The sequence below is a fragment of the Bradysia coprophila genome, unplaced genomic scaffold, assembly GCF_014529535.1.
Source record: "Bradysia coprophila strain Holo2 unplaced genomic scaffold, BU_Bcop_v1 contig_415, whole genome shotgun sequence".
In the NCBI taxonomy this organism is placed as follows: domain Eukaryota; kingdom Metazoa; phylum Arthropoda; class Insecta; order Diptera; family Sciaridae; genus Bradysia; species Bradysia coprophila.
Genome location: NW_023503670.1, coordinates 263,636 through 278,723, shown reverse-complemented (window position 1 = coordinate 278,723; position 15,088 = coordinate 263,636). Strand labels below are relative to the sequence as shown.

The following is a 15,088-nucleotide window of genomic DNA, read 5'->3' as shown; positions in this document are numbered from 1 at the left end:
TTCCTAATGAATCCTAATTTACAATGAATATTAATTACCAATGGGTCCAATTTTTTTGAATGGGTCCTAATTAATCCTATTCTCAATGAATCACAACTCCGAACTCTCAATGAGTACCTACTGCATCTCGACGAATCACTGATCATAGAAAAAATTTAATGGCAGAAAAATGGATGAGCTTTATTAGTTCTGCAGTAAATGATAAATAAAATCCACTTCTGACGAACAATATGAAAAGATTCAAAAGCTCTACACTGATCACCGTTTTCGCGAAAGAAATAATTTACTGCACCAACATCGAATGCACTCACTAATTCTGTCACATGGACGAAATTCAAAATTGGTGTAACATATGTGCTCGCATGTGTATTGGTGTGAATGTTTCATTTTGTCGAAAAAAAATATTCGCGTTAGCTCTTCATTTTCTTTAATTAAAAGGTAAATTTGGACTTCAAAAATTTGTGCATATTAATTTTACCCTAATCTAAGCGATCGTCAAAATATGTCCGCACATTTTCCATCCGGAAAAAATATGCAACAATCGTAACGCAAACATTTAATTGCGTGTTTTTAAATCGCAAAAATAAAACCTAACCAATATATTTTTCCACAAGAGTGTTGACGACATTCCAAAAAAAAAATCTTTGTGGCACTTGCGGGGCTACATACAGTGTGTGTCACTAATTAATATAAATAATTTCCGATTTTACAAAAATATTTTGAATTAATTACTCATCAATTTGACTACATAAAACATTCGCTATGCATCGGACTTCGATAATTTGTCTTGTTAGAATGCCTATCTGAAAGAAAATAGGTTTTTTTGATTACATGTTCATGTTCACCATTTATCTAAATCTAATAAGAAAATCACTTTCTGTACTTTAAGTACTACATATATACGCTCTCGTACGTACACAATGCCAGTACCAAGTCATTTATTTTTTCGTTATTGAAGTTTAATGCTTTTCCTTTATCTACTCTGTGCAAATATCAAATTCTTTACATTCGACTCTTCTATATCTGGAGATACGTTAAATGCGTGAGGTAAAAATTCAGTGAATCTTATTTCAGCGGTGCTGACAGAGTTCTTTAATTTAGTGGAAACGAATAATCAGTTCTAATTAGATTTTCGAAACAAACGATGCATGAGGACAGAGTTGTATTTTTTTTTTAATTTTCCAAAACCATACAGTGACATTATCTAATACAATTGACCATGAGAGTATCTGTGTATTTTTCCTTTTAGTTGAACTGAAGTGGTATGTAAAATAAGTTGCTAGTTGGATCATTAGATACAGTGAGTCATGCGATCAAGTCGTTGAGCAACGTTAAACTTTGGATTTGTTGACTTATGCAGCGTTGTCGACATAAAAATTTATTGCGTTAGTTAACGCATTTTACACGTAGCCAATAATGATAAATGTGAGCGTTGAATATTAAGTCTGTAAGCTGCATCGAAAGATAACCTTGATAGATATAATAAGCGGGTTGGAGATAACGAAAAAATAAACAAACAAATCAAAACTATCAACTAGATTGCGATGGGTTCTTAAGTTTCGAAAAATTTAGTTTTTGATCATTTTATCACATAATTCACATCTAGGGAATGCAATTACCGTTGGTTTTTACAAAACCGGTAATCGGTAATACCGAAAATTTTGATAAAATTTACCGGTAATTTATATTGTATAGAAATCGTTCAATTTATAGATACAGAGCCTGAAAAATGAGGTTTTTCATCATATTCTACTTGAATCCAAACGGTAGTCACTGAATTTATGAACAACACAAATTTCTTACAATTATGCACTCAGAACCCTCAGAACCCTCTTGTGAAGCACAAATTACATCTTGAGTGACCATTTATTGACTGTAAACGAACGCTGCGCATCTCTGCTTTACAATAAACCTATATTCGTAGCAAGCAATTGAGTTTCTGTTAATTTTGTGAAGTCAAAGAAATGAGGTTTTCCACCTTCTACGAAGAAGGAGGAAAGCAACATTTTCAAGACCAATGATCGCTCGGTTCAAGACAATTTCGAGCTGAACATGTAATTTTGATTTAGTTTATTTCATTCCCATCGCTCCAGCCTGTTTGAAGACCAAAAACAAGTTGAAAACACTGAAAAATATGGGTCTCCTGGAGCGACATTTTACTTCAACTAACTTTATGGCTTGCAACAGAATTTATCTGGGGTTTTTTATACGTATAATAAAAGAGGGTAAGTCCAGCTACAACACCCTATAGTCAGTTCCGCGGATAAATTCTGTTGCAAGCCAGTAGCACTGACCAAACATTGACCATATTTTGAGTCATAAGTCTAGAACGGGTGGCGGCCCATACCGATGATTATACTCTTTATGAAGGTCTGCCAAAGGCCTATATTCCTACAAATTTTCTACTTTTAGAAACAAGTCTATCTTGAGCTATCACAAAAAAACTGTTTTCACCACCCCTTGACATGCTATGACTTTTCACGTGTTCACTCCGAAAATGGGAAACTAACAGAAAAACTAAAAGATCGCTATTTCTTAGAATTGAGAGACGATTCAAACGAGCTATAGCTTGCCTGGATCGCCGAACCATTGTTTTCAAATTGGTTCAAGTTTTGGCGATATCACTCTTAAATATAGTTTTACAGAAACTCTAACAGCGTCAAATATTTCTGTTTTTTCTAGGGGGAGGTGCGGCAACTGTAAAAACTAACCGTTTTGTTGCAAACCAAACGATTTCTTTTTCATTTTTTTGTACAAATACCAAACATGTCACAAATCGGACGACCAATAAAAAATCTGGAACCACCTAGGCCTTTAAAAACGTCAACATCAAGATCGAATGTACCATCGTTCGTCTATGAGGTGCAATCAAGTAAGTGATTTCTCGCTTTACAAATCGTAAAAACATGTTGGTTGATGTTTGGATAAGAAAAAAAAAAACAAAAAAAAGCAAACGAAAATTAAACTAAAAATTAATTAAATGTTTCAGTTGAGGAACTGATAACGTTGACTGAAAATATTGCGAGCAATTTATCAGCGGGTCAATACAATGCCGATAACATGAACATATTGCTATCAAATCTACGTGTACATGGCCCACAATTGGAAATTATTTCCAAGGATACACTCGATCGAGCATTTATTACGTTTCGAAATGCTTCGCAGGATGAACGACTTAATATAATTTCACGAATGCATTTACTGGAGTTGATTGAGTTGAGAGCAAAATCGTGGCAAATTTCAGATGGTCTAAATACGTATTACAAACACAAGGCAACTGATGTTCATGTTCAGGTGAGTAGTATGGACACAACGTCTCTGTATGTTTATTTTCCGAACCGAAAAAAATAATAAATCGAAATTCTTGCAGCCAGAAATTCCTCAGGCAATGATGATCGATCTTACATTGTTAGGCACCTCCCCCCCATCATCGACTCAAAATTCCCAGATGCTGAGTCCGGGCGAATTAATACGCGCTTCGGGTAAATTCAATAAACCGACGAAAATACCTGGAAAAAACTACTCCAAAGATGAAGTAGTAATACGCAACGCAGACAGTGGCAAAGGTGATTTTTAACATTTTTCTTCTATCTTTCGTTTCCAATTATATGTAGGAAGTTAATTTTGAATTTTTTTTCTTTCTCAAATAATTTCTTTCAATAAGTAATGGGAATAAAGGGACGTAGAGTACATATGATCGAAGAGTTGAGCGAGACGATAATTTCTTTCCAGAGAGGTAATGAAATTGGTGTAAATAAATGTGCTTTCTGCTATGCAAAATTAACATGCTTTATGCACGCTTGCCGCTTTCAAAACTTATTTTATCATTTTTCGAATATTGCGCTAATGGAAATGCATTCATAAAATTACCATCATCATTCGGTTTTGTTTCAAACCGTCCTATCACTCCCATTAACGTTCGTTGCTAACGGTGACATACATTGTAACGTTGATGATCACGTCTTATTGAAATCATAAAACTAAAAATTAAAATTAATCGCAAATCGAAACCTTATTCACAGTGATTCATAATGCAATTAATCGTCTGAATAAATACATAGCAAGAGTAGCTCCTTTTCTGTCTCTGAAATGTCCACGGAACGGTATCGTTGAGCAGGGCCGGACTAGCACGAAAAAACACTTCTTTTTTAGGAAGAAAATTTGTCATCGTAAATCATAAAAGCTTTTCTATGCTTTGAGGACGAAAATGACGTGAATTCTGCAATTTTTCTCGAGTTTTCTTCCCTTTGTATTCAAATAGTTATTTGGATCACAAGGGACGAAAGTAAAGAAATTCAACCGTGTGCGAGAGTTGCTGCCCGCGCCGAAGGCAAGGGCCGCAATCGCACAGGTTGAATTTCTTTACGTCGTCCCGTGTGATCCACATAACTTTTTATCACGAAAACTACGAAAATTGTAATTGAGGCACATAAACTCAAAGAAATGCGTTATCGTATGATGAATTAAACCAAAATATGCTGACATTTGTGGGGGTCCAGGGGCGGCAGCCCCCTGGTATAAGAAAATATTAATATTATCAACCATCACAACAATCAGACGTAAAAACAACAACAATATCCTTTGAATTATTCGTCATCAACTTTGTATGTTAACATTAATCAGAGCACTGGGGCACGGTTTGTTCAATATTGATCAAAGTAAACATCTTGACAAGATTTGACTTTCGCATTATGTACATCGACTTTCGCATTATGTATTAACCGATATCGATACATAACTTGCATTTTTTTACTTTCGCTTCCCGTTTGGGAACCGAAAATTACAATTTTCGTAGTTCGTGTGATGAAAATTACATTTGGACGATGAGCTCCTCAAAAGTGTATGCTTTTGCACTAATTTATTTCACCGGAAATGTAAACACAGTAAAATAAAGCGTTTCCGCTAAAACCAGAGAGATGCTAAGATGACGGCTGGGACGGCTAGAAACGGCGTCCCAGCCGTGATCTTAGCATCTCTCTGGCTAAAACGTCCTTTTTAAGATAACTGCCGACATTTTATTTCTACTGGGTCATCTCTTTTGAACCTCACATTACACCAAACGACAATATTGTTGTTTGTTTACATGATTGGTCATCATAAATATTTCAGAATTTCGGTGGCTTTGACACATATTTTAAGATTTAAGGCGTTTAAGACAAGGCTGTATACTTTGGGGAGGTCACGCAGATACAGATACGCGGGTTACACACCACAGTTGATGATAAAATGGCCGATTTCATACAAAAATTCACCTACTCTGATGATTCTCGTCGTCTTGATGATGTGGTGAAATTTTTTACATGTAAAATCATCAGAAGTGGTGTGTTCCCGCGTATCTAATAAAATGGCGGTCTGCGTGACCTCCCCAAAGTATACAGCCTTGGTTTAAGACACATACGTTAAAAACTATCTAACCTAACCTCTCGGGACTTTTGAGTACGCGAAACAGTTAGACTGTTCCAATCTCCTCGAAAGTCGTACCAACTAAACTTACCTCGGGAGTTCTATCTCTTTCTCGAGAGTTTTAACTAAAAGTGAACCGCTCTTTTACATAAAAGGGATCATTATGGTTCGTAAAGTTCGTAAGTATCAAGGCTGTATACTTTGGGGAGGTCACGCAGATGCAGATACGCGGGTTACACAACACGTTTCATACAAAAAATTCACCACGCCATACAAATTTAATTTTGGTGAATTTGTTTGTATGGAAAAGGTGTGTTCCCGCGTATCTAATAAAATGGCGATCTGCGTGACCTCCCCAAAGTATACAGCCTTGGTAAGTATGGCAGTTTCGTGAACTTGTGACATATATTTTATGTCAAAAGTCTACGAAATCGCAATACTCACCATCATGGTTTACCCCCAAAATCTTCAAAAATCGATGGCGTTGCAGTTCTTTGAAAGTATCGAGAAAGTTAATGAACGAGCTTCAAGAATAAATCTGACACGTCAAATGATTGTACAAGTTTGAACATTTTACTTTGTTTAGACCGTTTAGACATGTACACACAAGTCTCCTCACTCATCTAGATTCTATTGAATACATGACATGTTTCGAACACACATCAATTTTCGAATGTTTTCGCCATTATTGATAGATTTCTTCCACTATTAACAATGCAATTGTCAAAACAACAAAGCAAAATAAGTTGTGGTTATGGATGACATCGGTTCGTGTTCGGTTCATTTTGTTCGGCTTAACCGTTTGCTTGGAAGAAACCTGTTAAAATCAGGCTAACAGTTTGTGTCTGATTTTAAGCGATTTGCTCGACTCATAATTATTTCTACGCTTCGTACTTACGCATAGAAATGATCCAGATGTCCAAATGTTTACGTTAGTTGCATTTTTATCATTTTATTTTAAATTTCATTTCGTATATTTTAATCGTACACAAACATTCAACATAAATTGTGACACATACGCCTCTATGTGCATGGTGTAAACATTCGCTTAAGACAACTGTAACTAACACCCCAAGCTAATTAGAATCGTTTGAAATAATTTACAGTAAATCCTGGAGCGAAAGAGCGTCTCGTGCAAATTACCGGACCTGGCGAAGATAACATAAAGTAAGTTTCGAACAAAAAAAAAATCAATCGTCGCCAATCGATTGAGAAACCATGAAATTTCAGTTGCGCGAAACAATTAATCGAAGATACGATTCGCCGTAATGCATCACCTGTGCGATCTGACGCACCACAGGGCGGTTCATGCAGTTCTCTTGCCTCATCTGCATCGGATGAAGCTGTGCCGAGAGCAAATCGAAATAGCATGTCCGTGTCAGGTGGTCAGTTAATGAACAATTTCAACGGTGTGCCAAATCAAGCAACGACTTTCATTGGCGGTATTGGTGTCAGTAAGACACAACGAAACACGGGACGACAACTGTTGTCACACAGCCTTTCCACAAACGATGCCTCGCTGGGCGAATACAAATACACTGTGGACATTGGAAATCACAGCATTAAAATAACTGGAGATCGTTTTGAGCTTGTGCAGGTAATTCGGACGGTTATTTTCGAGGAAATGGCTGCTTTTAACACATTTTTCGTCAGATGGCAAAATTGGTTTTGGATGACTACTTCAGCAGTAACGAGTTTCTGCAAACTGCTGAGGCGAGTGCTGCCCTTGATGGGTCGATGAATTCTACAGCATCAACACCAACAATGACTGCACCAGCGTCCATACCGCTATCGCATCAACTAAATTCCTCATCACCATTCGCAGACAGTGGTATCGGTCTGAACATGATGTCTTCATCGCGGTTGCTCAATAATAACAGCGTTGACATTGACGACGATGTTTTCATTGTTGAAAATGGTAAGATTTAATTTTGCTAATATTTCACGTAAGTCAAAGGGTGAACTACACGATTATGTCTTTGTGCTTGTTCAATTTCAATATGGCAAACAAATTCAAATTTTTCCCATTTCTTCCCATGCCCAAATGAACCAGATCCTCCAGCGATATCGAATCAACCAGCAGTGCCACTGAACGGCTTGACAAGATCGCGTCGAAGTCATTTCTCCCGTAAGGACAGCACTCCCGAAGGCGGCAAAATGATGGATGCCAAAGAATTGTCAGCACGTGTCGTTCACGAATATGACCGTTTGATGTACTACGCCAAGTCACCGCATTCGTGGGCATTGCCGAAAGACTGGGTGAAAATTTGCGAAAAGTGGCCGTCCATTGTGCGTAATAAGGTAAGCGATAATAGTGCTTACAACACCAACTACAAGACAACTAACAGCTATCAGCGACGCGGTCTGTGTCGTTTTAATTCAATTGCTTAACTAACAAAATGCTTTTAGTTTTTGTGTGGACTTACAATAACATGTGGGAGAGCTTATAAAAAATTCAATCGAAATTTGAATTTGTTTCTGGAATTCAAATTCTAAAAAAAATTATTTTATTTACAATATTGTAAAAATCAATTTACACCGCGATTACAATCTCGAGGACAAAAAAAAAATTCGAGACTGCGCGCGTACATATATCCAGTGTTGCTTTTTTTCCTTTAAATTCAAAGAACATCCACTGAAAAATTGTAACTAATTTCCTTTATTATTTGGTTCAATTTTTTTGATCGATGAATTCCATTTTCGATGTCTTTGGACTGTGATAAACATACGAGTTGTGTCAACTTTTTTTTTGATGGTAACTAAATTACGGGAATAACTAAATTCGCAATCTTAGAAAGTAGAATTATGAATTAGCAATAAAAATGAAATGTTTAAGACGTCAGTTTAAGGAAAAAAAACGAAATAATTTTATGTAAAAAAAACTAAAAATGAACTTATTTTAGAATAAAACAAAAGAAATCTTACGAAACGAAATGAAGTGACGAACAGATTTTGCGTATTCTTTCTTCACCTACTAATTTTAACAAATGAATTCGTGATTGAAGTACTTCAAGTACTTCATTTTGGTGTATGAGAACAACTGAATTATAAAAACAAACAAAATCGATCCATTTCATAATATTATTTATTCCACATTAATCCGTGCGTCATAACGATATTTTCATCGATTTACGAATTTTTGTCAACATCGCATGTGGAATGAATAACCTGATATGAATTGAAATTGTTGGATTCCACAACTGCAAAAAAATCAAATGTCGTTTTGCTTGCCTGCGATGGGTTAATATAATAAGTAGCTACCCAAAAATCGTGTAACATGATTGCATATTTTCGCGAAGTTTATTAATTTTTCTTGAAATTCCTCGAGATCGAAAATCAGGAAATTCGAAAAAATCACGGATTTAAGAAAATGTTTCTGGAAAATTCTTGAATTTTCCTGACATTCTCGTATTCTCTTGACTTTTACAAAAAAAAAAATCTAAAAAGAAACTTTTCAGTTTTGCTTAGTAGTTTTAGGAACATCGTGACATTGTTTATAAAATCTCTTTAGGTAGGTCGGAAACACACGAGCAATTTTGCATTGCTAAAATCGACAATTATTCTGCGTTTTCCAGTTTAACCCGATATGTAGTGTACTTTGTACTATGGAAAACGCAGCAATGCAAAATTGATCGTGTGTTTTCGGCCTCATACCGCTCGTAAATAAGAATGTTCTGATCTGGTTGATAAATTAATCTTTTAACCTTTATTATGATCTTGTTGCGAACAAAAATTGCATTCTTAAGAGCGCTAATCCCTCGGCAAATTTCTAGCCTACATTTGTGCGCAAAAATATTCGTTTTTTGATGATTTCTTTGAACCAAAATCTTTTTTTGAAAAAGTACAAACCATTAAAGCATGCAAAAATGTGTTACTTTTAAAGGAAAAATAGCTTTGTGGTTGATAACTTATCCCACTTGGAGAAACCTTTGCAAAATGTGTAAATTACACATTTTGCATTGATTTCTCCAAGTGGGTAAAGTTATGACAGACAAACCAATTTTTCCTTCAAAAGCAACACATTTTTCATGCTTTAATGGCTTTACTTTTTCAAAAAAAGATTTTGGTTCAAAGAAATCATCAAAAAACGAATATTTTTGCGCACAAATGTAGGCTAGAAACTTGCCAAGGGTCTTAAATCGTCGCGTCAATGAAATATTGAATGTCAATTAATAAATTCGTCGTATTAAATAATTTAAGGGAGGGAGTGATTTTATGAGTTTTTTCATTATATTTTTTGATAGTTAAATTTTTAACAAAAGTTTCTCGAAACTCTTAAAGCAAAATTTCAGAAAAATTCGAAAAAATCAAAGAAAATTCTCGAATCTTCTAGAAAATAGACTCTGCGGTTTTTTTTTTGTGGCAATTTATGTCCCACAAATAATACATGTCAGATTTTGTCGATTTTTGTATAATACTTGATTTGATTCACTTCGCACGGCAATCAGAGATCAGAACAACTTTATTTGTCTGTCATTTTCTTCCTGCTTTTATCGAGGGGTAAACCACTCTATTTTTTGACGTGATTAACATGATTAACATGATTAACCAGTGATTAACATGATGACGAATTGCTGATTAACCAGCATTTGACCGGGGGAATCGTCGCAAAACTACAAATAAACGTGAAATATAGCGGTTAATCAATGTTAATCACCGATTAACCGTTTGGATTCACAAAACTTATGTTTCTGATTAACAGATTAACTGATTAACCATGTTAATCACAAAATAGTGGTTTACCCCTCGGCTTTTATAGTATTTTACTAATTTTACTAATTAATTTTTTAAGATCAAAAGTATTTTTCGCAACAAGTGACGAAGAGTAGGACTTTCCGTTGTCTTTATTGCTAAAAATATTGTATACAACTCGATGATAAATGCGTTTTTAGGCACACGATATGTATTGTCACACTCGGTCTACGGCCTCGAGTGACAATCTACAAATCTAGTGCCTACAAAAGCATTTATCGCTCGGTTGTATAAATAACTATTGCATGCTACATGGGTCGAAAACCGTACTTTTCATGTTTCAAGCACTTCTTTCGACGCCCTTACCATGTACAATCCATTATGTAACTGGAATGATAAAAAAATGAAAAGTCTCGTTTTTGTGTATTTGTTGACCTCAGCTACGCCTCGGATCTACAAAATTCACACGAAAACTCTACTTTTTATCTTTTAATTCCTAGTCATGTAAAATAAATTTCGCTGAAAACGTATCGCCATTCACCATTTACAAATTTTCGAAAGTTGTCATTCCTTTAAACTAACCGAGTACACAACAACATACAACAATCAAATTTAGTTTTGTTACTGTCGCTTGGGGTTAGCTTAACTAGTTAAGCTTCTTATTGTAGCTTTTTTTACAAACAAAAAAAAACTAAACACATGCCATAAAATACAAACACTAACCACTAGTCAACAAGTAAAAAAACGGTGAGGAAAACAATTTCCATGGTAACCATTATTCGAACAGAAACTCAATTTTAATTCAATTTTTCTCTAACAGAATCTCGATGATGAAAAAGATCGATTTGATGCTGACAAACACATGTTGATGCTCAAATCCAATCCCTATGCGAAATTTACTCCAGTTGTAGCAGACGATAATAAATCTGATTCACCGGATCCTGAATAATATATAATGCAGAGAAAGTTTAAAAAGAGAAAGAAAGAAATCAAAACCAAAAATGCCCAACAATTTTAAATAATTTTTTGTTGTTCATTCGAAATGGGCATTTGGTTTGGTTTTATTTGAACGGGAAACGAACACAACATAATTCATGAAAATTAGTTGATTTGCTAATTGATTTGTAAGTTAAGGAGTTTTTTTCTAATTTCTTATTTGAATAAAAAGCAGGAACAATTATTTAGAGAAATAAAAAATAATTTAAAAAAAAACTCAAAAAAACATCACACAAAAGATGTGTAGTAAAAATATTTTTAGTCTGAGGTTGCGGGCTGACATTCGCTTGATAATAATCTATATATTGGTACAGTCATACAGATAAATCGAAAATATTTTATTTGAACTGTAAACAACTTTAGTCTAATTAGTTAAAACCCCATAAATCAATTTAATCCTTTTACGTGTATAACTATACTCAATATTAAGATTAAGTGCGTAACTCATAACCCATTAACCATCACATTAACAAATATTGGAGATGCATACGGCACCCTTTTCTATTTTTTAATGTTAAACTTTGGTGGAATAATTCAAAAATTTGAATTTCGAAAAATTGGAAATTTAGAAAAGTTTGGATTTTGTTAAAATTTGTCACAAACACAACACATAAGGTGGATTGCATTTCGATATGGTAGAAATCATAAGAAGAAGCTTTGAGTGTGAGAGACTATATGACCTGTTGTTGGCCTGGTAAATCAATTTTCGTTAATTTATAGAAATTTGTCACAGCTTGTGTTACAAAGTGAAATTTACTAAGCTTTGGTATTTCAAAATTTCAATTATCAAATTTCTGTCAAACACCTGGTCACCAAGTCAACCAAAAAAAAAGACACGAAGCATAATTTTGAGCATATAACTCCATTAGAAATGTGACAGAAGCTTACACCCTTCGTTTGACATTTTTATTTTGACAAATGGGAAGTTTTCCTGCACCGAATGCAAGGGCTGTAATCTCACTGTTCAAAATAGCAGTGTGCAAACGATTGCGTAAGTTGTTTTACTTACTGCCACCCCGGAAAATGAGTTATTGCTTCATTAACATGATCGTTAAAATTTATTTATTTCGAGCTCAGTGAGTAATAGGGATGTGCATATCTGTTTTGTACTATTGTTTTTAGGCAATTTTCGGTCCCGAAACATGATAAACAACTTGTGTAATTGCTTGAAGGACGTACTATTACTCGCAAATGAAAATTACCACAAATATTAGCCAGTAATGGTTCATTTCCGTGGGATGTTGCAAGGTTTCTTTTTATCGAATTGAGTAGTGAAAATTTTGTCTTTCCGAGGAAAACGAATCTTTTCCCTCCCGGTGATGAGAATAATATGTGTCATTTATTTATTAAAAAAAAGAAGAAGATTCGAATAAATAAAACGGTGGATAACATTAAAGTGCCTTATTAGATACAGTGATGTGTGTCACAATAAATTGAATTAAAAAAACGTGACAACAAAATTTTAAAAATTATCTGCTTTTTCTCCGTCTGTGTGTGATTTAAAATTTTATACGGTCTATCCGATCGCCGAAAGTATCTGACGAGTTTATAGTTTGTATTTGAAAGAAAGTTTTTTTATTTCGAATTTCTAGTCTATTTTTATCAATATGATGTTTTCAAAGTCATTTTTTTTATTATTTTGTTACTTTCGATACAACGCAAGATTATAATTTGTTTTTTTTATTATTTCTCTCCGTTTATTGATCGATTTTATTATTTTGCAATGCGAAATTATTTAAAAGAATTTTTATTTATTTTTTATTTAAACAAAAAAGAATCAGAAAAGTATTTGATGATATGTGGAAAGAAGAAGAAGAAAAGTTAACTGATGCGACTATTATACACATCTGAAATCCTAATTTATTTAATATTTTTAACAAAATATTTAACATTTAATTAATAATTGTTATTCAAATGAAAGTATTTATCTTACCAGCAAAAAAAGAGAAATCAAAATTTATTGATTAGATCGCATGGATATTTGATTTTCCTTTTTTTTCTCGTTCATATTAAGAAGTAATGTTATACGTAACCATCATCGTAAGTTAATTCTTTTTTATTTGTTACTCCATTATTGAAAAAACAACATCAACAAACAATCGGATAATGCTTATCGTTTTAATAAAGAAATTGGCTTACCAAAGTAATTGAAATTTCGTTTTACTGACATCTGAGATTATGAAGATACAGTGCTCATATTCCATTTAGGCACTGTGAGGATATATAGACTTTAAAAGCGATGCAGAAGTTACCGAGACTCATCAAAAAGAAGCATGTCAGTAGATTGTCCTGAGGGATATTTTGAAAGACAGCCTACCGAAATCGGACGCATTTTCTAGTGGAATTTTTTATATGTACTTAGAAAGGACTTCGACACTAGAAACCAAAACCACTTTCAAAAAGATTCTTCGAAGCTTGTGTGGCTGGTAAAAGGTGATTAAAAACCGAAAACTTGCACTTTTCTTACAAAAATTTATCCAGTGTGGAGTGTCATTAGAGAGGTAATCACATGTACTATTAGACCGACGGCATTTGAGCCCCTCATCGGTTCTAGGCTTGAAACCTATGCTATATATTATTACATTCGCCGATACTGAAAACATTTGTTCTACGATGTTTCGATTTGGGCCCTAGAAGGGCCCTAGTGAGGGTGGCACTATTGCATATCTCGGCAAGTGATCTAGGTAGCTCAATCGGTAGAGCATAGGTCTCATACCCAAGAGGTCCCGGGTTCGACTCCCGGTGCAAAAATGCTTGCCTGGTTTTATTCTAATCACTTGGTGATTAAGCACTCGCTATTAGTTATCTAATGGCTGTACGACCGTAACAAAGTCGCAAATTTCAAAGAAATCCAATATTCGATTTCTTCGCAACAATCACGCCATATTGACATAATGTCAATGACACAATTCACAATATACAACAGACTGTAGGATAAGCGCCAATGATCGACTAGTCGCTCATTGGGAAAATGCATGAGTCATTAGTGATGGTTGTGGTCTTCGCATACCACTCGTAGCTTAGAGAATTCACAACGTATGGGACGTTTACACGGTCGATTTGTGAACTATCTGAGTCCGGAGAGATATGATGAAAAATCACAATTCATATGATCAAGTGACTTGTGCAATAGCACAACAGGCCCACTAGAGGCTTAGGTGCTGGGCTAACCCCCCCTTCCCATCGAATCCAATCCAATCCAGTATGCATAGTAGAAAATCCAAATTGGTGGCAAAACGGAGGCACTAGAGACAAGAATAATTCAATTAAGAAATAAAACTTTTGTTTTAAGAGGAATCACCCCTTTTTCATAGCACAAAACCGAAAAAAAGGGTCTGAAAGTTGCAGTGATTTCTCTTAGGGTACAACACAAGGAGGCTTATGGTTTATTTACACACTTAATTTACACGTTTCTGGATGCAATAATGGTTTCTGATTTTTGAAAAAGTAATTTGGATTATTGTTTTTTCAACTTTTAAAATGCCCGTTTTTAACCGAATTTTTCCATAAATTGCACATATTTCTCGTCACACATAAACTTTCATAATACAAATGCACACTTCACAGATTCCTGCTATTGATTCTGATGCTTTAATGGTTTCACTTTATCTAATTTCATTTAGTTGTTCACACAAAACGAATAAAAACAATTGAAACTGAAGCGAACAGAAAAAATGGCGGCAGCCATTTTTATCAGCTGATCTGAAATTTACATGGAAATATTGACGATTTCACCTATTCAACGTTAGGTGGCACCATGAATTGGTTGTTTAAAAAACTAAATGGATGAGAACTCTTAAGGTCTGTCATGTCAGACAAATCAAATATTCGAATTTTCAATTTGTCTGGCATGACATTCATTATTTGTAGTTTATGTGACACCCTTTCAATTTTGATAATGTGAAGAAATGGCCATTTGTAATTGATATTTGTCGTGAGCCTGGTGAAAATTTCATTATAAGTATGGCCAGCATGATCGATTCGTTTTTTTTTTTAA

The 15,088-nt window shown here is 34.6% G+C and overlaps 1 protein-coding gene across 6 annotated transcripts; it reads left to right on the top strand.

Annotated features, from left to right (window-relative positions):
- The first annotated feature begins 310 nt into the window (after nucleotides 1-310).
- LOC119082327 (eukaryotic translation initiation factor 4E-binding protein Mextli) lies at nucleotides 311-11,469 on the top strand. Of its 6 annotated transcripts, none has more exons than XM_037191828.1 (10): nucleotides 312-438; nucleotides 2,683-2,872; nucleotides 2,990-3,294; nucleotides 3,371-3,566; nucleotides 3,665-3,736; nucleotides 6,510-6,570; nucleotides 6,634-7,000; nucleotides 7,057-7,321; nucleotides 7,457-7,704; nucleotides 10,916-11,469. In XM_037191828.1, exons 2-10 carry the CDS (start codon nucleotides 2,767-2,769, stop codon nucleotides 11,042-11,044), a joined length of 1,749 nt encoding a protein of 582 aa, XP_037047723.1. In that variant the 5' UTR covers nucleotides 312-438; nucleotides 2,683-2,766; the 3' UTR covers nucleotides 11,045-11,469. The 6 variants fall into 6 exon arrangements, with proteins under 6 accessions (XP_037047726.1, XP_037047723.1, XP_037047727.1 ...); XM_037191830.1 differs by lacking the exon at nucleotides 312-438 and adding an exon at nucleotides 984-1,047; XM_037191829.1 differs by lacking the exon at nucleotides 312-438 and adding an exon at nucleotides 1,063-1,262.
- The last annotated feature ends 3,619 nt before the right edge of the window (nucleotides 11,470-15,088 follow it).